This window comes from Podarcis tiliguerta (assembly GCF_965153285.1).
Source record: "Podarcis tiliguerta genome assembly, chromosome: 6".
In the NCBI taxonomy this organism is placed as follows: domain Eukaryota; kingdom Metazoa; phylum Chordata; class Lepidosauria; order Squamata; family Lacertidae; genus Podarcis; species Podarcis tiliguerta.
In genome coordinates, this window is record NC_139539.1 from 38830569 (window position 1) to 38854054 (window position 23486).

At 43.4% G+C, this 23486-nt stretch overlaps 1 protein-coding gene across 1 annotated transcript in view; it reads right to left on the reverse strand.

Annotated features, from left to right (window-relative positions):
• Positions 1 to 293: 293 nt before the first annotated feature.
• MAPKAPK2 (MAPK activated protein kinase 2) overlaps positions 294 to 23486 on the reverse strand; it is a 78839-nt gene continuing 55646 nt past the window's right edge. Inside the window, exons 2-10 of the mRNA XM_083444533.1 lie at positions 14695 to 14834; positions 12280 to 12344; positions 11615 to 11694; positions 7923 to 8049; positions 6578 to 6653; positions 4558 to 4682; positions 3318 to 3403; positions 2796 to 2876; positions 294 to 2275 (exon numbers count right to left, since the gene is read on the reverse strand). Coding sequence (XP_083300659.1) covers positions 2132 to 2275; positions 2796 to 2876; positions 3318 to 3403; positions 4558 to 4682; positions 6578 to 6653; positions 7923 to 8049; positions 11615 to 11694; positions 12280 to 12344; positions 14695 to 14834 — 924 coding nt within the window. The 3' untranslated portion in view covers positions 294 to 2131. The remainder of the gene's footprint in view (positions 2276 to 2795; positions 2877 to 3317; positions 3404 to 4557; positions 4683 to 6577; positions 6654 to 7922; positions 8050 to 11614; positions 11695 to 12279; positions 12345 to 14694; positions 14835 to 23486) is intronic.

The window sequence follows — 23486 nt, forward strand, 5'->3', positions numbered from 1 at the left end:
CAGATATTATTGAAGTGTCATATATATGATGCTCGATTCTTTTCATGTGGCTCTTCCATGCCAATATTCTCCAAGTAGCCACTGCTGGTATATGTCTGAAACTCCCTGCTTGCATGCCGTCTTTAGCACAATCCACAACTCATTGTATGTGAAAAGCTGATCTGTATTAAAATCATAACTGCTAGAAAACTCTTTGATCACACTTCTGTGCTACAGATATAGCCAGGCCTTTCTGAGCCAAGCCTGTTCTGGCTCCCCCCACCCCCCACCATGGATCACACAAACACAAACTCTGATGTATTGGGTGTCTTTAATCCAAAATGGGGAAAAAGCAGAGCAAATTTTTTTTTTCCAGCAATGAGACACCACCAACAACAAAAATTAAAACTTTTTTTTTTTACAAATTAAAATTTCATACAGTGTCTAAAATGCCACCTAAAAGCTAAACCTTTCTTTAAAAAAAAAAGGGAAAGTGTGTGTTTTTAAAACACTAGTATGCCAGTGAAACAAACGTGGCAAAAGATATTCATTCATGGACTAAAGATATACAGAAAGAGGCAGAAAAAGGGATTGACCACCAGCATAATGAGGCAAAAGTTTATGTGAAGGAATACTGTCCTGCTTTTCTTCCCTAACGTACAAGTAGAGTAAGACTCAAGAGAGCTTGACTTTAGACAAATGTGCCCAAGTCTGCAGCACATGTCAATTCCCTCCTTCAAACTTGAGCTGAGACTTTTTGGTTTTCTAGGCAGAATTCCCATCATCATATTCCCATATTAACATTTGTGCCATCTGGCTATTCAACACCCAAAGATGCTAAGGAATCCATCTAAAAAAGACTCATTTTTATGGTACTGTTTCTGTTTTTTCTTCACATATCAGAGTGTGCATCTGGCAGGTCCTGTGCCACATGAACTCCAAGTTATATTCCAATGAGATGCAAATCTCAGATTTGAGCCTTTTGCTATGTGCTCCAAATAGTTGCAGTTTCCTGGTAAAGTAAAAGATCAGGATGCTTGTGAACAGCAACACAGAACGATGCAAGAGCCACAACAAAACAGCTGGGGTGGAGGATATGAGCCTGCAACCTTGCAGCATGAGATCTTTAGAACTGCATCAAGGTCTTAAGTTTTAACACGGCACAAGATGGTGGTGGAAACTGGGCAACAGGACATATTCTGATGTAGTGCTCCAGGAAGGCTGCATCAGTTATTGAAACAGATCAATCATGAACGTCTCCACTCAACAAACACCTACTTTCCATCCCTCCCACCCACCCAAATAACCCTGAGATCATAACTGAATTCTGGGTGCTTCATGGACCCTCCCCACACACTACCCCTCAAAAATTCAAGGTAGAATACAGAAGCGGGTGGGCCTTCCTGCCTATACTTACAATATCCATCCTATCACATTATTACATACAATCCACAAACGCACAAGTGAGAGGAAGTCAATCCTGTGATTGCACAGTTAGAGGCAGAAGGCTTTCAGTTTAAGGAGCCCTATTGTACTTGGGACAATAACTTCCCAAACTGAATTTAAGGTCCATCAGCCAAGAACAGTTCTTGATGTTAAATGAAGACCACAGTATCGTCAGTGCCTTTGTTTTCAGGTGGAATTCTTCAACAGCCCTGGCCTTTTGTTGTTGTTGTCGACACAAACTGAAAGCCTTTAACTCTAAAACAACAACCGCTGTACTCAGCACAGGACTCCTATCTTGATTTCAGCTCTACAGTAGTTTTAAAAATATAGATTATATATATTTTATTTATATTATTAACCTTTAAATGGTGATCACAGGAATTTCAGTGTCTCTGAAGGAGAAAAAAACCAAGGGGGGATGTTACTAAACAAACAAACAAAATCTGATTACCAGAAATATTTCCCTACAGGACTAGGGGCTGGGAAATAACATAAAAGTATGTTTTGTACATAGAGCAGCTGTCTCCTGCTGGACCTCAGAAAGGTCAGAACCATGAGAGGCAGCTAAAAAAAAAAATAACTAGTCTGGTATAAAGATCTGAATTCCATGTGTTTGATATGACAGTCTTTATCTCCAATTTGTTTTAAAAAATATATAGATATAGTTATTGCTTTCACAACCACCAGGTTTGGCTCTACTGAATCCTCAGTGGGGGAGTGCTGTAGGTTCAGCGGGGTTTGCTTTCTTCCGCCTCTTCATAAGCAACGGGTTGGATGAATCTTCAATTTTCTTAATCTTGATTTGTTCATAATCCACTCTCATGGTGGCCAAGGCACTTGTCATCTCCTCCTACAAATGTGAGGTAGAGGAAACAAATTAACATCTGGCTAGCCAAATTATTCTAGCTTCAGGCATTACTGTCATCCAGAGGAAAGATCCCATTTGAAACTTAACAATGGGCACAAAAGCCAGCTTCCAAGTTCAGACTGTGGTAGAGTGAGGAGGGCCTTTAAACCTGCATATCTGGCATTACCTACTACAGTGGAACCTTTGTTTTCAAATGTAATCCATTGCGGAAGACCGTTCAACTTCTGAAATGTTTGAAAACCAAGGAACAATGGGCGGTTGGCAAAATCCATTGGGAAAAAAAGGAAAACACGCAGCGGAAGCCGTTCACCTTCCGGGGTTTTGGCATTTGGGTTCTGAATCATTTGGCTTCCGAGATGCTCGAAAACCGAGGTTCCACTGTACAGGCTAGGAGTGGCTTGCAGCACTGATGGACGGGCTCACAATCACTTACACCTGGAGTTGTGTAACCTTCATCCATGCTGCTTAGCAGTGTGTGAGATGAAACTTGCAGACAACTTACCTTAACGTCCTCCCAAAGATCTTTCTCTTCTTTCAAAACTCTGCTAGTGTGCAGCGGGGTTTGTGGCACTTGCATTGATTGCTGCAGAGGGAAGACAAATGGAGCTTTAGTCTAGGGTTTGGGAAGCCTCCGGCCTGGGAAACTCTCTTTCCAGTCCTTGGGACTTGCCAAGACTTCTTCTGTCCTTCTTTGACTGGCTGGGTGGTGATCATGCCCCTTGCCTGATCGGATGTAGCGGTGTGTGTACTGTAGAAGCCTCTGACTTCTGCATGGCTGGAATACAACCTACACCCAGTGCTCTGCCCACTTTCCCCTCTGGTCCCATCCACTTTTGCCTCTCTTCTCTCTCCCCTGCCCCCTTACTGCCATGCAGCTGCAGGAGTTTTCTCACAATGGAATTGGAATTGAGCTGAAAAATGTTTCTCTATCTATAAAGCTATCTCAGACTCCCTGCACTCATGTTTCTCAGCCTAGGCTTCTGCACCAGTTTTTCTTCCTGAGAAATGACAGGTGGATTCTTACCATGATCCAAGGGTGATTCATGAACTCCATTATAGTCATTCGCTGGGTTGGATCCGTCTTCAGCAAATTCCGGATCAGCTGCTTAACTGAAGGTGGAGGAAAGGCAACAGCATTAACAACAACACACACTGTGTCTCGCCACCTCATTCTAAAGCTCTCTTCAGATGTTGCAGAAATCCTGAAGCTTGCACGGCAAAAGGAGAGAGAATGTACACAAAGGGATGGGTCTATTTTAAGGAGAACATGCTTTGACTCATATAAAAACCTGAAGGGACTTCTCCTGAGCAAATACGTTGCTTGTGGAGATAACACATGAAAAGTACTCTGAGGACTCTTAATACTAATTAATTTTAGTACATATGATGAGTAATGTACTTGAAAGAATTGTCATGTGTGACATTGTGGGGCCTGGCCTTTTTTGGGGGGTGCAGTGTTTATTTTTATTCATTTTCCCACTCTCCATGTTGCAACCTTTTTATATCATGCATGCACAAGATAACAAAGGCAGTGGGGAGAGTCAATCTGGCCATGGGCTGTGAGGGTGTGGAGGTCCAGGGGGAACCCTCACCTTGCCAAAGCCTCCAAACACAGGAGCAGAATCCCCTAGGGGAAGGAAGGAAAAGGAAGAAGAGAAAGGCAGGGCAAAGGAAAAGCAGAAGCTGTTATGTACTGAAGTTCTCACCGTGGGCCAGCAGGGGGATACTGTAGATAGTTATGCAAATAAGGGATCGAAAGTGACGTTCAGTGATTGGATAGTTTTAGAAAATTGTTACAGTTACATTGTACTGGAGCTCTATATAAGCAGGCTGACTGAACCCTTCAGTTCAGTTCTGTTCTGGCCTTTGAATAAACAAGAGCTGTTTGAAGAATCACTGTGTTGCCTGATATGTTCACCCACAACTTAACAGAAGCCATACTATGGGGGCAGCAGGCACTTTTTCTTCCCTGGCAGCAAAACACTCCAGCTATGGTGGCCCAGAACAATTTCTCTGAACCAGAGCAAGACCTCCTCTTGAGCCATAGCTTAGTCATGAGTAAAAAGGCCACTCATGAAAGGCAAGAGAGCCAAGGAATGAATGAGGTTAGTGCAGGGGTGGGTAATATTGGGGGTTGTATTCCAACAACATCTGGAAGGCCACAGGTTAGCCAACCCTAGCCCAGAGAATCACATTTTTCCAGGTTTTGAAATCCCATTTTCCCTTTCAGAGGAGAATAGCAGCTTCTGTTCACAAACATTTACCTTCCTCAGATACTTCTGACCACTCTGGGTTGGGAAATTCGTACTGGCCCATCCGGATCCGTTTCTTCATGCCCGGAGAAATGGCCAGACCATGGTTGGAATAGAAAGGGGGGTACCCGCACAACCTGGGCAAAAGAGAAAAATAGAGAAATGACATGTAGAAGAGAAGTCCATTTTGAATGCCAAACTGATCTAATGTGCTTCCCCCAAAAAAGGGTATCATTTTTATTGTTTGTACTGTAAAAGGCTGTCAGGTAAGAGAGTCCACTACAGCAGTGGGGAACCTCTAGCCTAAGACTCTAAGTTAGGTTTGCTAGGCCTCTCTCTGCCTTAGGCCTGTGAGGTCATTTTTGGCAAACCACGCCTATCTGTCAGTCACTTGGCTGGTGTCTGTTATCTCCAATCTAAACAATACAGTGCTAAGATGAGAGATAACTCTGTGCTCACTCTCTGAACAGGAAGTTGTCAAAGGGCTGGCAGCATTTTCCTGATCTTCCACCTTAGCGCTGTGAGACCACAGTCCTAACGTCAAAGAAAACACCCTGCTCCTGCTGTTTACTATCAAAGAGCAAACAGAGACTTATCTCTGATCTTTATGCTTATTGGACCTGGGGAATCATCTCTGTAGTTCCACTGTGCTTCCAGGCACAGTGCAACATTGGGAAACCAGCCCTGACCCACAGCTCATATTGGAAAGAAAGGCTGAAGTCCCTCTTGTTACACTTGACATAAAGCAATGGAGCACTCCCCATGGCAAACATGGAAAGCTGAATTGTGAACTTTTGTGAACCTGGATGATGAAGGGCCCTGGGGAGACAGGTTAAGGGCACAGCTGTGCTATACAGGGAGCAGCAAGAAAGCACCAGCATCAGTGGTCACTATTGTGTCAATACTAGGGCACTGCCCTAGCAATGGGATAAGGAAACATGTTGTCTTGTACACATTTGTTTAGCATGTTTCCTGCCCTTCTCTTCACTCCAAAAGGACATTAGGAAAAACAGGTTCCAAGGTACTTTAAATGTTAAAACCACTTTGAGGTGTGGCATGCTGCAAACCACCTGCCTAAATCAGGGGTGCCCAAACTTTTTTCAAAGAGGGCCAGATTTGATGAAGTGAACATGCGTGAGGGCCGACCAAAGTTGTTGACCTTTTTTTTAGGATTGAAATTGCTGAGCTTTATTAGGATTTTTACTCCAGGACATATGCTGGCACGGGGGCCAGATTAAATCGACCGACAAGCCAGATTAGGCCCCCAAAACGGACTTTGGATATGCCTGTCCTAAATCCTATGAGCCATTGTGTCAGTGCATTAGTAGCTCATCAGCTGGGACAAACATTTTAGCAATGACTCAGCATATAAAACAAGCAGTGCTCCAAGTACAGCGTAATCATATCACATGTGCATGTTTCTTGCACGAATTCAGTTGCAAAAGCTTGGCTCCAGCAGCAACAGCCTTCCTAGCACAGTTGCAGGAAAGACTAAGGCAGAAGGGAGGAGGAGGGAGGCAGACAGAGAGAGATGCAGACAGAAGAAAATGGGTGGAATGAAACTGCAGCTTCTGCCTGCCTCTCTCCTCCTTTTTGCAGGCATGAGAACTGGATTCCTTCTTCCTCTGCCTCTACCGCTTTGCCGCTCCTCTTGCAGTCAAGGGAGGCAGGGTATCTTCCTCCTCTGGCAGCGGCCTTGGAAAATATTCCCAATTTCATCTTCCCCACAATCAATGCATCCAATTTTATTTCTACCGCCTCGGACTTGTTCCTAAAGTGTGTTGAATCAGCCAGCATAATCTGTGCTTTTTTCCTTGATATTGACAAAGGATCTTCCTCAATGACTCAATAAACAGAACATGCCGGAAGCACAGCCCTTCCCAGTTAACTGGCTCAAGAATATCCCAGAAGAAGACTGAACATCCCTAACTTTGGAACTGTATGGAATCCTGCCAGGAGCAAGAACACACAGAGGAGAATATACAAAGCAACTAACTGTGCCGTGCAGTACAGTGCAGAAGAATAGACTTACAAAATATACATGATGACACCAAGGGACCACATATCGCAGGACTTATCATATTTCTCTGGGCCTAGTACTTCTGGAGCTAAAGGAGATGAAAACAAAATGCAAAGTCAACTTTGTCACACATACTATCAGTACAACTTTGCCACATGCTATCAGTACAATTTTCAGACATTTACACTTCAAGAGGACAGGCTGTCCCCCTCTCTGGGGAGCTTATTACCCTTGGAACTGTGCCTGGAGTACACTTGCAAAATAATATGCTGTTTGGCTACAGTTTACCTGGCACTTGATATTAGTTCTCAGTTCATGGGAAAACCTCTGACACCAAGGCTGTTTGCCATAGAACATTTATAAAACTGCCAGCGAAGGACATTAAAGGGTCCCAGAAAAGTACCGTATTGGCCCGAATATAAGCTGCACATTTAAAATTGGAGGGAGGAGGGAAAAAGAAAAAATACCCGAATATAAGCGGCTCCCTTCCTTGTTGCTTCTGGCTGCATACTGGGGGGGGGGGGGGGAGTAGCCATGCTGCATTGCTGGCAGTCTTTCCCCTTCCTCGCTATCTCCCTTCCCGGCCTTGGGGGAGAGGACGGGGGACTACATGTGGGGCGGGCACCGCTTTGCCATGCTCCTGTTGCTCTTTGCCCCACACTCCTGGCTGCATACTGTCAGGTTGCGAATATAAGCCACACTTTAACTTTTCAAGGTTGGAATTTGGGGGGAAAGTGAGACTTATATTCAGGCCAATACGGTGTTTAAAAGTGACCAGAGGTCTTAGCCTTTGAAACTGAATGATGCATTGTTTTCTCTCTTCCATTTAAAAATGGACCAGAACTAAATCATAATAATAATAATAATAATAATAATTTCCCACCTTTTTCCCAGGCCAGAAACTGTTATAGGATGAGGGGGATCACCTGCACAACCTCAACCTGGTCGCCACATGATAGTGACACCTGTGTTGGCTGCTTTTGTTAAAGGTTTCACCCTGTGCCAATCCCTTTTCTTTCCAGAATACTAAGTGGGCAGCACAAGCAATCTATTGGAAGCCCAGAGACCAGCTTTTGAAGCATGCTCACCTGTTTGCCCAATCAGCTGCAGACCAGTGCTGAGGTTTTAAACTTGAGAGATATGCCATTTAGTTTAAATGATGTAGCAAATGAAATAAAATGATCAGGCTGCTTGCTTAAAAATCTTGAAAGCCCATCCCTGCTCTTATTACAAAACGCAACAGTAGTGTACATGTGCCCTGAAGCTCACCATCACAATTTCTATGAAAAAGAGAGGTGTTGGAGGTTGCAATTCTTATGTCTCGGAAGCGGGTGATGCTCTCCAATGGTTTACTTACCCACATAGTATGGTGTGTAGCATGGTGTAGCTAGGGAGTTATGTGTGGTGGTTTCTTTAGCAAATCCAAAGTCGGTGAGTTTTAATACAGCGTTGGGCCTTTTTGAGGTGTATAGGAGGTTTTCTGGCTGCAAGACATAATAAGCAAAACCAGCTTAAGAGAAAACTATATTTTGCACCACCTTGCAGACCCTAGGCTGGGCACATGGTAAGAACTAATGATCAGGAGTCCATTAACCTTTGCTTATTGATTTATACCATTTCTTCATGCATGTGCAGTAAAAATTACTCCCAAGGAAGCCTGACAGTCATTTCAAAGACATTTAATAGAAAAGTGAAGCACACCTATGAATAAACAATGAATAAAAACCAGGAACAGACTAAAACACAACAGCATTAACAGGGGCAAGTGAAAACAATCCAAATGAATTTTTTTTTAAGACCTGGGGGAATGAAAGCCATCTTTGCCTGGTGCTAGAAAGGCATGATAGTGACAGATAAGCATCCCCAACTGAAAAGGCCCTCTCAATAGCTGCAATTATGCATAAGCCATTACACATCTGTGTACATTAGGTATATGATCCAGATTATATTGACAATTCCCTATAATGCTTATGCTACTGAGTTTATTTGCAGTCCTCAAGACATGATGCATTTTATATTTGCAAGGTCAAAGCTTCAGAGAGTCTTTTACAGCAGAAACTAGGACATTAGAGGAATTTATAGAGGAACAGAGGATTAAACACATATTTACAGGGGAAATGGTGGTATAGCCAATTTACCCTCCAAAATTAAATAAATACCTGAAGTAAACATAGTCTCTGAACTCTTTATAAGTGTTGGCCGCAAGGCTCTTGACCAGTTTATTGAAATGCAACGTTCCCTAGCCCATTTGTTCAGCGAATGAAATGTTATGTAATGTTTATTAGCACAAAGCTTAAGGTTGTGAACTTTCGGTGGGCAGGAGTTCAGCCACGAAGGGAGTAGGCAGCATTACAGAGAGTTTTTGACTTTGACATCTAACCATGTTTTAGTGTTAAATGGATGAGCCTCATTGAAAAACCGCTACACATACCTGTTGAAGTCCTCCAGCTGCTTCCCTGTGGCTCATTCAGGCTCAGCCACAGACTGCTAAACTATGGTTTTGCCTTAGGTGGGAACATGGTCGGTATGTAAAAATCTTTGGGTCTATGCAAGGGGCATGTTAATGGAGTGTGTGTGTGTATTTGAATTTGAATTTGAGTATTGCAAATCTCTCTCTCTCTCTCTCTCTCTCTCTCTCTCTGTGTGTGTGTGTGTATGTGTATGTGTGTGTAGTAGTAGTAGCAAGAGTAAACCAGAATGTGAACGGCTTAGATTGAGAAGATATATGGGGGAGGGAACCTAAAACTACCCTTCACACTTGAGAGTGTATACCCGCCCACATCTCAACTTCTATCAGGGTATGCAAGTATATATTTTGTTTCAGAAAGCATAAAATGATCAACATATACTTTGCACCTTGAATGTTAATAATATAGATCAAGATCCACAGCAGGCATGTGTGTGCCGTGGAGAGAGCCAATATATATCTAGAGCTCTGTTTTCACTATTCACAGCTGCAGATTATGACCCAAACAACCAGATCCCTGTTCAGCGGTGTGTGTGTGGGTGTGGGTGGGTGTTAGTTTTTAGATGTTTCAGCAGTGGTGCAGCGAAACCAAGGCTCGAGTTGTCCACATGAATACCCCCTTCTTGATATTCTTTATCTAAATAACATGCGTCTGTTCCTGCATCTCCATAAAAGAGAAGAGCCAAAAAGAACAAGACAAAAAATACGGTTCCATAGCCTTTGAGGACTTTAAATTTCGTCACTTAGGAGAGAAAGAATGTGCTGGCAGGTGATGTAGAATTATGTAACAGGCAGGGAAAGGGAAACATTTTCAAGCCCATCCTATTGCCTCAGGGGCAGTGGATTATAATTACAGCAATTGGATTTTTCCAGCCTCGTCCTAAATCTAACAAAGAATCTATCTTTTATTTTAAAAAACATGCTTGGGAGCCCTTTCTGTTAACAAGGAATCTTAGTCCAAATATCCTGGGGGGGGGGGGGGGAGTTCTAGACAAAAGGAACCACCTAACCAAATTAGCATTCTTCCAGGAATTCATTAGCTTTTCCTTACCATGCTGAGCTGCACAATTGCTATTCCTCAGTGTGGTTGCATTCTAGACTTTGTTCACGTGTCCCTGATTAGCTGAAAACCACATCCAGAGAAGGTTCTTCCAGAGCACCTGCCTACATGAACCTAGTGCAATAATGCTGGAGGTATTAATTTTACCCACAGTCTCTTCAGGAATTAAACTGGGGTTGCTCTGATTTAAATATGCTACCCTTGCTTTGCCCTCTCTGTTAACATGACAAGCGAGCAAGGGCTGCCTATTTAAACTAGCACAGACAAACATGTGCCCTCACCATCCACTCATAAAGCATGGGTGGCGCTGTGGTCTAAACCACTGAGCCTCTTGGACTTGCCGATCGGAAGGTCGGCGGTTCAAATCCCCATGACAGGGTGAGCTCCCATTGCTCTGTCCCAGCTCCTGCCAACCTAGCAGTTCGAAAGCACACCAGTGCAAGTAGATAAATAGGTACCACTGCGGTGGAAAGGTAAACGGTGTTTCTTTGCAATCTGGTTTCTGTCACAGTGTCCCGTTGCACCAGAAGCAGCTGCCAGTGCTGGTCAGTGAGAGGATGAAGGGGTTCCTCTTTCAGAGACCAACACAGGTGGAAGGGTGGGTGGGTTTGGATCAACATCTTCTCAGGATGCTTTCAAATCATAAAAATAAAGGAACATTTCCTCCTTTGCTGGCAGACACTGCTGATATCAGAGGTAGGTAGTATTTGTTTTGTGCCACTGTTCGGTTCAATTACATTTTAGACCTCCTAAATCAAATTTAGTACTATTCCAGAAGCCATCTGTTGCTGGCATTTTACTGCTGGTACCACATGAATTGCACACATCACATGAAGTGTAAGGATTGGTTGCAATGAAATAATCCAATCTTACTCCCACCAAACCACTACACATGCATGACCCCAGATTTTTAGGGTCAAACTGGACATGAAATTATTTGACATAACAAATTAGACATGACATTTGGCTTTCCAGAGTCCCCCCCCCCCTAATAAATAGCCAGTGTATTGGGGGGAGCCAGACTGGGCTAAAGGCATGTGAGGAAAGGGGGAATTAACTCTTTGCTCCTGCCATGGCGCTAGTCCCAATCTCCCAATGCCTTCTATTTGCAACCAGAAGAAAGCTCACATTGGCATAAAAATGAATTTCAGGAGCTGGGAGGCTAGAGAAATTTGAGTAAGAACCGTGGCTGGGGCACATAGTTAAATCCTCCTCCTTACCATGGTCCTAATCAGGACACCTTTTGCCATGTTGGTTATGCACTGAAAACCACACAAGGCCAAGTGATATGAACAGCATTGTGTCTGGACCTTAGGGACACCTTCATTTGGTCAGAGTCTTTGGAAATAGTTAGTAGTTTTGTGTGGACCACATCCAGGAAGTCAGAAAACCATCAGTCGAGGTTGATGGAAGTTCTAGGCTGTGATAGCCAAAGGTTTGTTATGTTGTTTAAAATGGGATGTTATGTTTGGGAAACATGTGTAAAAACCAATAAAAAGTATATTAAAAAGAAGAAGAGTACCTTAACATCCCGGTGTGCAATGTTGATTGAGTGTAAATACTGAATGGCTTCTCCGATGCTCTTCATTATTTCAGAAGCCTCTGGGGAAGATAAGAAAACAAAGCGGGTCATTTTACTCTGCAGCCAAATAGGCAACCGCCACCTAATACCCAGATTATAAGGAGTTAGAGGGAACAAAGAACATTACTGGTCAGGTTTCAGAGCAGAAACAAATGTGACGAAGAACATGAAGCTGATGCTGCCCCATGGTGTGGTCCTCCTCTTCTCCACCATAACATCTACATAGCTTACCCCCGCCTTGATGTTTCCTCACCTTTCCTCCACATCACTGGGTGCTGTTGGCAAGAGAACGTGGCGCCACGTTCCTGACCACAGACTTAATTCAGGTGATCAGAAACAAATGTATGAGCTCATGGTTTCCTTTCCATGTCATGTCTAGTCATACTTCGTCATGACATCCAAACTGGCAAACTGAACGCTAGTCCAGAATCGGAAATCCACCTCAGTCCTTTACTTGCAGGTTCCAGTTTGTTTGTCCTTTGACATACAGAGGGCCAGTGGTCCCCCTTCTCTGCCTTAAAAAGTAAACAGTTGTGCCTGAAGTCTTAAGACTTAAATTGTCAATGCTTGTTAAGCTTTAAGAAATCTATTGTATCCCTTCATACCTCTTTCTGTGAACGCCTGGTCTCCTCTGTCTTGAATTCGACTGAAGAGTTCCCCACCATCCAAGCTGAAAGTCATAAACAAGTGCAGTTACAAAAATGGAAGCAACATGAATTACTGCCTAAGCAAAACCACCACCAGGCTATGAGTACATTTCCATGCACACACACACTTCACTTTCCCAAGGCCTCTGGGTGAAACTCAGATCAGATCCATCTGGAATTAATCTGAGCCTTGAAAAGCACATATAGGGTTGAAAAAGAGAGTAGGAAAGAGTGTCACTCTTCCTCCTTCAGCTCTATGTAGTTTTCCAAGGAGAAAAAGGTAACTACCATCACCACAATCATGACCAAGGGACCTGGGGCTCAGAGGGTTTGTGGGCACCAGGGAAAGACATCAATAAAGTTATTTAGGGCACAGATTGTTTCAACAGAAATGTGGCAGTAAACCCATGTAGTCAGCACCCATCCCAAGAAGCTTGCAACGGGCACAGTGCAGTTAATAAGCATAGAGTGATATATCTGCTCAAATGTCTCTGAACGAAAAGAAGAACAAGGCAAGCTCTAAAAGACTGAAGCTCCTTTAAAGATGTAAGGCATGGAGATTAAAAGAAAGAAACATATTAAACTGTCTTACAATTTGACTTTAACTATCTTGATGAGAATCGCTTTGGAACAAATCTATCTATCTATCTATAGGAAGAAAAGGGTGTGGGGCAGAATGGGCTGCACAAAAGAGCAAAATCCTAATAAAGTAATAGGTCTATTAGCATCTAATGTAGCTTCAAACTTTGCTTAGAAGTTTTCCACTGTTCAAGATGTTTTGTCACATAAAACACTGAAAAGCTTTCTTCTGTCTGCCTGCTTCTGATGCTGCCTAGGACTTTGACTTGCCCTGTACAATTGCCTATCGCAGCCAATGGTTACAGAAGCACCAAGCAGTTCACACAACCTGTATCACCCCATCCTGCAGCCCCTCGTAACTCAATAATCTTCTCCAAACAATCAGTAGGGCTTTGTCACACAGTGTAAGGTGGGAGTCAGTGTAGGGGGATGGCCATCAGGTGGAGAACTTTTCTGCTAGCAGAGCTCCCCCTGGTGGAGGCTCCCTCAGCTCACATTCAGGCACTTCCCCTGCTTTTAAAAGTTCAGCAGCAGGACAGGATTCCTAGTGTTCAGTCTCTTCCCTTCTTGGATAGGAATGACCTTGCCATGATCTAATCATGTCAGGATTGGATTAATGCAGTGCATTGCACACTGCAATTCCTTTGAAGACTACTCAGAACATTCAAGTTGGTTCAGAATGCAGCGGCAAGTCTGCTAACATCAACAGCCAGAAATCAAGACATTGCATTCATCTTTCAATATACTTATTGGCTCCTGTTGTGTTTCCAAATTAAAATGCTCGTTTTGATCTATAAAGCCTTAAATGGCCTAGGTCCAAGGAATCTGGAAAAACTGCTTCCTTCCATAGAAGCCTACCTGCTTACTTAAATCTGCATTAGATTATGTGTTTGTGTCCTTTCCACTGTGTAGCCATATCCTCTAAAGCTGTATCCCACAAAACATCCAGGGACGTTTTTCTGTGTTACCTTTTAGATAAAAGCGTTTCACGAAAGAAATCCACAGCTAGTATTTAGACACTCAGTAAAGACCTGGTGATTTGCCCTAGTTTCTATCTCACGATTTCCCTGTTTGGTGCTGCATTCTTTCTTACTGCGTTGCACTTCCTTACTATGGTTTTTCTTGTTTTGAATGTTGCCCCCCCCCCCATTTGTAAGCCACTCTCAGCATCTCTTTCCAAAAAGCATGGCGTACAGATGTTAAGAAAATAAATAAAATAAAAGCACCCACCCCCAGATTTAAGCAAGAGTAGCCATCGTGAATTTCTTTTTTAAAAGTAAATTACAGCAACAACCCAAAAAAAGTCATCTGGAACACTTTACCCAAGAGAAAAGTTTAGAAAGCAGGAAATGAGTTCAAAACAAAACAAAACACCCCACAACTTCTATAATCTCTCCCTGATTCACACCCTGCCCACCCACCCACAACTCTGCCAGTTTCAGTACCAATTTACCCAAGTAGAAACACTTAAAATCTGTATCAGCTAACTCTTTGCAAGGAAGATGCCCTATCTTTAGTGAACTTATGGTTCGGAATAAATTATCTTGGCACTGTAATAGTTGCATATGTGAATGAGTTCAAATGCTGACCTAAATGCCATTTCCAGTGAAAATGAATGGTATATATGGGTTGTGGGACTACCCATCAAGGTGGGTCATATCCACATTTAGGGAATGTAGTGAAAAAACAGCACTTCTGTCTACAAAGCTCTGCGTGGTGCTCTCTAGCTGTGAGCAGTGGTTAAGCATGTCCAACTGCACGACTCGCTTTGTCCCATCAAACCACAACACTCACCATTCCATGACTATCAGGAGACATTTTCGACCCTGGTAAAGATTTTCATAGACGTCTATAATCTTCACGATATGAGAACACTGAGATGCCCTCCAGTGCAGCTCCACCTCTCTGCGAGCTTTCGGACAGTCTTGCAGCATCTGGAAAGGGAAAGAGAAAAAGGAAGTGTGAGCTTAGCATGCTTGTCCATATCATCTTTGCCTAACAATTAACATCTTGCCAGCAATCATTTCCCCAGTGTACAGTAGGATAAAGTTTGCGTCATGAATAAGACGTGGGACTCAGATTTCACACAATCCCCCTAAAGAACACAATCTCTCTCTCTCTCTCTCTCTCTCTCTCTCTCTTCTTTTTTCAAGTAGTTTGCTTAACAAATCTTTGCATCTGTCATGTTCACAACAGCTAGGCAGATCCTAAGTCCCATTTTACAGACTGGGAACTAAGTGACCTCCCATAGTCAAGTCGGGAGTGGCTGAGGCAGTAAGTGCAAGATGGGAGCTGCAACTTGGGGTTTTCTTGGTGCGCCCACAAAGTCCTGACTGCACTGTTACCTTGTCCCTATACCATCCTGGTAAGTGGCAGAGACACTGTTTTCTGTAGAATGGCATAGCACCATTCCACCATGTCAGCCACTCCTAGCTTAAGTGACAAATATGAAGTGCATTAAAAGGACCCAATCCAATAATTCACTGGACATTTTATCACATTAAGATTCCCCACCCCCCAATTTCTTCCAATAACTTTAGGATGCTACTGTATACTTTCTTATTTTTGCCCAAGAAACCCACCACAAAATGGGATGAAAGATGGACACAGCCACCTTGAGAACTTCACAAGCAGGGGCTTGAACCAGACAAAAAACCATGAAGTCTGATGTAACGTTCAGAAGAAGTTGCATTTGAATCCCTTACGAATCTTCTGAACCAGCAAAACAAATAAAATATCAAGGTATGCACTGCCATCCTGTGGTGAATACTGTAACTGCAACTCACACCACTTGGCTGGAGCAACCAATTGTGGATGTATCCCAAAATGGTTTTTGACCTTCTAAGGGGAAAGTGGATGTGATTTTCACTGTGCGACAGCGTCAAGAAAAATGCAGGAAGCAAAATCAACTCCTATATTTTGGTTGTTTATGTTGACCTAAGACCTTCAACACTGTAAATCGTACTGCCTTGTGGACTGTCCTTCCGAAAATTGGCTGCCCAAATAAATTTGTGAACATCCTTTGCCTCCTCCAACAATTGCAGATAACCATTCACAGTGGGTTCATGCGTTAAACAGGGATATATTATCACCCTAAGTCTATTACAGTGGTACCTTGGTATTTGAATAGCTCGGCTCCTGAACAAATTGGCTCCTGAATGCCGCAAACCCAGAAATAAGTGTTCCGGTTTGCGAATGTTTTTTGGAAGCCAAACATCTGACACTGCTTCTGCTTGAGTGCAGGAAGCTCCTGCAGCCAACTGGAAGCTGCGTCTTTGTTTTCAAACAGTTTCGGGAGTCATACTCACTCCTGGAACAGATTAAGTTTGAGAACCAAGGTACCACTGTATTTTTATCACCATGGTTCTACACATTGTCGAAGGGAAACTCCCCATTGGGGTAGAAATCATATATTGAGCAGATGGAAAGCTCTTTAACCTGAGTAGCCTGAAAGCAAAGAGTAAGGTTACCGTAACTTCCATCATAGAGCTTCAATATGCTGATGACAACGTACTGTGTGAACACTCAGAGGATGCCCTCCAAACCATCCTAAATATCTTTGCAGAAGCTAACGGAAAGCTTGGCCTATCAATCAATATCCAAAAAACCAAGTGCTGCACCAACAAGCACAAAACAACCCCTCTGCGCCAAATTCAACTTAATGGTGTAACGCTGGGAAGTGTTGATCACTTCTCCTACCTGGGCAGTTATCTTTCCACAGGGCCAACATTGATACCAAAATTGAGCACTGCCTGAGCTATGCGAGTGCAGCTTTCTCCCAAGTGAAGCACAGGGTGTTTAAGGACTCGGACATTCACAGGGAAACCAAAATGCTTGTTTACAAATCTATTGTGCTACCAACCTTACTGCATGCTTGTGGACCACTTATGACTGCCATCTCAAACTCCTCGAAAGATTCCACCAACAATGTCTCTCAAAAATTTTACACGTCACTTGGGAAGACAGGCAAACTAATGCCAGTGTACTGGAAGAAGCAAAGATCACCAGTGTCAAATCAATGATTCTTAATCATAAACTTTGTTGGACTGTTCCTGTTGTTTGGATGCCTGATTATCATCTTCCAAAGCAACTACTCTATTCAGTACTTAAAAATGGAAAGTGTAATGCTGGTAAACAAAACAAAACAAAACAAAACAAAACAAAAAAGAGGTTTAAAGATGCTCTCAAGGCAAACCTTTAAAAATGCAGTATAAGCACAGAAAACTGGGAAACACTGGCCTACGAGTGCACCAATTGGAGAAGAGCCTTTACCAAAGGTGTCGTGGGTTTTGAAGAAGCACAAATTCAGGGCGGAAAGGAGAAACGAGCTACAAGGAAGGCACATTTGGCAAACCCTCACCATTATCAACTCTCCCCCCCCCCCACCGGAAACCTATGTCCCCGCTGTGGAAAGACATGTGGATCCAGAATTAGCCTTCACAGTCACTTACAGACTCACTGTTAAGACCCTGTTCAAGGGAAGACATGATCATGGAAGTGATCACCAAAGAAGCAGCAGCAGATGGGTCAGATATGCAAATTCCAGCTTGGATACAATACTAGAAATTAATGTGCTTAACTTTGTCCAGCAAATAGCAATTACATATGCATTTAGAGAAACATTTAGCAATCAGAAACTCTTTTAAGTAATTAATTGGTCCTGTGGAGATCCCTCCATGAGCCATTTTCGTTGTCTGTGTCTGCACAGATGCGTTTTTTGGCATCTGCGCATGTGCAAACGCAATTTCCAGCGCCGCAGAAGTGAGTCCCCACTCCGCATTGCATCAGTTTAGGGCCGCGTGCAAGCAGGCAGCTCAGCTGTGGCTTGTGGGCCGGTCAAACAACCTTCGCGGGCTGCTCCCGGCCCATGGGCCTTAGGTTGCTGACCCCTGATCTATATCTATGAACAGCAGCAACGAAAGAGCAATGCATTGAAAACTACCTCTTTTGAAAAACATGATTAAGTGACCTGTGGTGCCACCTAGTGGCTGAGATTATTCAAAAAGTTTCACTCCTAGAATTGCAACGTAAGCCAGACCTCCCCTCAGCCCAGTAAGTCCAGGGGGGACCAGGTTGAATTCACCACATGTTACAGTGACCTTGGACCAGTCACTCTCTCTCAAGCCAACAGTTTGGTGCTGTGCTGCTGCCTTCCTAACAGTCATTGTTGCTGCCTCTTACTGTGAGGAAGCAGGATAGGGCAGCAGCGGAGACAAAGGTTATACACTGGCAGAGCCAATCCAGCGTTCTGACACATCCCTGACTGCACCACTGCCCGGCCCTAGTAAGTGGAAGCAGCATCACTATTGAAAGGGTAGCACCACCTCCTTTCTTGGTCAGCCCCTGCCAGCTCAGACGATATTAGTGATGATGATGATGATGATTCAGGGTGGATAAAAATCAATGGATTTTTTTTTAAAAAAAAGAATCGGATTTTTTAAATTTAAATTGGATTTTTAAATCGGCTTTTTAAAATAAAATGCTTTTTAAATATAGTTTTCTATTTAAGTTACATTATAAAGGGTAAAGGTAAAGAGACCCCTGACCATTAGGTCCGGTCATGGCCGACTGTGGGGTTGTGCGCTCATCTCGCTTTACTGGCCGAGGGAGCTGGCGTACAGTTTCCGGGTCATGTGGCCAGCATGACTAAGCCGCTTTAAGCATTCAAGGCTTTCCTCCAAAGTATCCTGTAGTTACAAACTGTAGTTTGTAAAGGGTATTGAGAGTTGTTTGGTGATCCCTCTGATGCTTCTTTAAATGTATAATTCAGATGGGACCTTAATAATTAAATCTGTAAATTCGCCTGAAGAACACACAGCAGTACAGTGGTATCTCAGGTTACATATGCTTCAGGTTACATACGCTTCAGGTTACAGATTCCACTAACCCAGAAATAGTACCTCAGGTTAAGAACTTTGCTTCAGGATGAGAACAGAAATTGTGCTCCGGGAGCACGGCGGAAGCGGGAGGCCCCATTAGCTAAAGTGGTGCTTCAGGTTAAGAACAGTTTCAGGTTAAGTGCGGACCTCCAGAACGAATTAAGTATTTAACCCGAGGTACCACTGTACACAACATAAAAATGCATAACAAAAAGAGGAGTAAAAACAAAAACTAACCGATAACCCCATTCCTACAAACACATTTAAAAGGACATAAAATGTTTAATTTGCCCAACACCTCGTTAAATAATGATAATAATAATAATAATAATAATTTATACCCTGCTCATCTGGCTGAGTTTCCCCAGCCACTCTGGGTGGCTCCCAATCAAGTGTTAAAAACAGTACAGCGTTACATATTAAAAACTTCCCTGAACAGGGCTGCCTTAAGATGTCTTCTGAATGTCAGGTAGTTGTTTATCTCTTTGACATCTGATGGGAGGGCGTTCCACAGGGCGGGCGCCACTACCGAGAAGGCCCTCTGTCTGGTTCCCTGTAGCCTCACTTCTTGCATTGAGGGAACCGCCAGAAGGCCCTTGGCGCTGGACCTCAGCGTCCGGGCAGAATGATGGGGGTGGAGACGCTCCTTCAGGTATACAGGACCGAGGCCGTTTAGGGCTTTAAAGGTCAGCACCAACACTTTGAATTGTGCTTGGAAACGTATTGGGAGCCAATGTAGGTCTTTCAAGACCGGTGTTATATGGTCTCGGCGGCCGCCCCCAGTCACCAGTCTAGCTGCCGCATTCTGGATTAGTTGTAGCTTCCGGGTCACCATCAAAGGTAGCCCCACATAGAGCGCATTGCAGTAGTCCAAGCGGGAGATAACCAGAGCATGCACCACTCTGGCGAGACAGTCCGCAGGCAGATAGGGTCTCAGCCTACGTACCAGATACCTGGTAAACAGCTGCCCTGGACACAGATTTGACCTGTGCCTCCATGGACAGCAGTGAGCCCAAAATGACTCCCAGGCTGCGCACCTGGTCCTTCAGGGGCACAGTTACCCCATTCAGGACCAGGGAATCCTCCACACCTGCCCGCCTCCTGTCCCCCGAAAACAGTATTTCTGTCTTGTCAGGATTCAACCTCAATCTGTTAGCCACCATCCATCCTCCAACCGCCTCCAGGCACTCACACAGGACCTTCACTGCCTTCACTGGTTCTGATTTAAAGGAGAGGTAGAGCTGGGTGTCATCTGCATACTGATGAACACCCAGTTCAAACCCCCTGATGATCTCTCCCAGAGGCTTCATATAGATATTAAAAAGCATGGGGGAGAGGACGGAACCCTGAGGCAACCCACAAGTGAGAGCCCAGGGGTCTGAACACTCATCCCCCACCACCACTTTCTGGACATGGCCCAGGAGAAAGGAGCGGAACCACCGTATAACAGTGCCCCCAGTTAAAGAGAAACATTTTCGCCTGGCACCTAAATATATGTAATGAAGGTGCCAAGTGAGTCTTTCTGGGGAGTTCATTCCACAAGTGGGGAGCCACTGCAGAAAAGGCCCATTCTTGTGTTGTCACCTTCTGGACCTCTTGTGGAGGAGGCTCTGAGGATGATTGCAGGGTCTGGGTTGTTTCATATGGGGAGGCAGTCCTTGAAGCATTACAGTCCTGAGCCATTTTACACTGAACTGAAACTGCCATTATGTATTCACCCAGTCTATTTTATAAATTCATTTTATAATCTATTCATCATCTAATCTATTTTATTTGAAAAGACCATTTTGGAGCTCCTTTTTTCCACCACTTGAAACAATCTGGTGTTGACAGAAAACTTGGCCACCTCATTGCTCACCCCAACCCTAGAACCATTTCATATTCTGCCACAGAATACTTATTTGTAGGTTTATTAGGCTGCAGCAGAATACATTTCCCAGCTTCTCCAGCAGGGGGAGCCCATTGCTTTAAACAACACCACTTTCTTTCTTTTTCAAAGGAATTGTTTCTCAGCCCAGCAACCCCTCCTCCTTACATCATTTGTGTGTAGCTAACAGTTTATTACCCTTGGGGAGCATAAACAAGGCAGTGTTAATTATACCCTGCATGTTTGCAAATACAGAGCATCAAGGTGTCTACATCTGAGGCGGTTGACGTTTGTCCAACGGAGCCCAGACTAGATGTCAAATGCTTTGCAATTGCACCCAGACTCTCATGTGTATTATGCCTTTTAGTTTTCTTAATCAAACACTTCAGAGGGACAGTTTTACACAGCCTGTCATAAGACAGGAAACCCCTCCCCGCTTAAAGAGGAAAGGTCCCTTTCATACGTACGTTTTTAATTAAAATGCTTGACCTAATATCAACATTTCACATGTGATATTGTCAAAAATTACCAGCTAGCAACCAGAGTTTTCACTTCTGCATGGAATACAGTGTTAAAATGGAGAGAGCGACAGTAATAGAACAGGGATATACCACACACTTTCAATACGTAAATGTCTCAGGTTAAATCGGAAAGACTGTGAAAAGTTGTTGCCAGTTGGAAGACGCTAAACAAGGCTAGATGAACAAGTGGCTATATACGAGATTTCATATGTAAATTATCCAGTATTCTCAGATTGTAGGGTTTGTTTGTTTGTTTGTTTGAAATACTGATGCATAATGAATTCCCCTACTGTTACTTTGTGAGCCCAAAACAGGAGTGCTACCAGCCAGCATCTCTACAAATCTGTAAAAGGTGGATTTAATTAAATTCCAGGATTTCATTAAGCATGTATTTTGATATCCTAGCCAGGATTGCAGTGGGCTAGTGCTTGTCTTAGATTCTCAAATTGCAAAATAATAAAGCCTGTACTTCAAAAGCAAAAACAGCCAGAATATTAGCTAAAATATTAGATATGTCAGCACAGTGCTATAGCAGCATAGAGCAGAAACCCATGCAGATGAAAGGGTAAATTTTAAAAAAAAAAAATGCTTGTTGCATGTCATCTCTGCTCTCTGGTTTATGTTATTAGATGCAATGAAAATATTGCTACCCCACCCCCAATTCCACAAACACATGTGGACAATTTTTATTTCATTTAGCAAGAATTACATGCCACATAATTTTAAGAAATCTCTGAGAGTGTGATATAAAATAGTATAAAATATTTGCTTTTTTCCCTTGGTGTGAGCCATTCTTAAGGAACTGCATCATCTCTGAGACTAGGACTTGCATACTGTCGAAAGAGATTTTCTGTTCATGCCTTGGTTTTAGCCAGAAAGGGATGTTGTTCACCTGGCAACAAATGCAGACTTATCACTGAGGTAGCGAACCTGTTGCTGGGCTGTACCACTTCAGACTGTATGGGGGGGGGCTCATGGGGCTGGATGCTTTGTCATACCCCTCCATACAGAAAACTAACATGTCAAGGAAGAAGAGTTGTGGCTTAAGCTAGTTTTCAATAGGGATCTCTGACTATCTTTGGGGGGAAGAGTATGGAGAAGCAATAGATTATGTGATTTTTTTCAACTAAAGTCTGAAGTGGTAGAGTCCAGACACAGGTTTACTACCTGGATGAGAATTAGGCCAAAGTTGCAGCAACAGAAATAGAAGATTACTCACCCTACATTGTTTATGGAGCACTTGAAAGAGACAGAGAGGGATGCACATATAAGGAAATGTTGCCTTATCTTCAGATCTCTAAGCATTTGTTTATGGCTTTGAAGGGGGAAATTCACCATGCTCTACTGCACATACAAACATGCAGAAGGTAGCAGTATGTAAATAGCACATAAATCACATCTGTCAATCATGGCAACCAAGTTGCTCACATCTTATAGGAATCAGTTCATAACAGCAGTCATTGTTTATGACACAAGTAGTGTCATGGTCCAATATGCCTGCGTGACAGCTGACAAAGCCAAGGTAACTTTGAAATGTTCCTCTGTTACCACATGGTAAGCTGTTCCAACTATATAGAAGGTTGCCAGATGATGCCCAAAATAGCCCATGCCAACATAAAAAGCAACTCATCACATGGCAATAGCCACCACACAATTAAATGTAAAGACTTTACACTGGTTTTACTCAAGGGCTATTTTGACAAGAATAAGCCAGGTCTTCACTCCCATTCCCCAGACAGGCCACTATATGGATCATTCCCTCCATATAGTCCTCTTATCCTTTAGGACAGCTGGGTTCCAGACATAGGCGGATTTTGGGGAGCGCGACTGGTGTGCTGAGCCGAGAGAGCGCTGCAGGAAGCGCTGCAACAATGATGGACAATGGAAGGCGAGAGGCAGGGGGCAAGCTGAATTTTGGCGTTGCACAGGGCACTACTGAAATATTAAAGCCCAAAGTCTGCCACTGGAGTTCCCGATGAGACTATGCTCTTGAGGGGGAAGTGGATTTAGCCAAGGGACCACCAGGAGAAAGGGAATGGATATGAAAAAAGTTCGCTGCCCAACAGACAGCAAGCAACGCTTATAGTAAGCTTTTCCTTGGCTTAGGGAGATTTGGGCCTAGTTTAGATGTCACTTCCAAGCCTGGAACTGTGCCATGGATTGCTCCATTTCACACTTTTAGTTATTTATGCATAATTTCCCGCAAACCATCTCAAAGCAATTTCACAATAAAATCACCAGTAAAAACAACTACAGAATTCCTTATTTCGAACAATTATAACTATGTTCTTTTAAAATGGAAAAGAAATCAAATTAAAA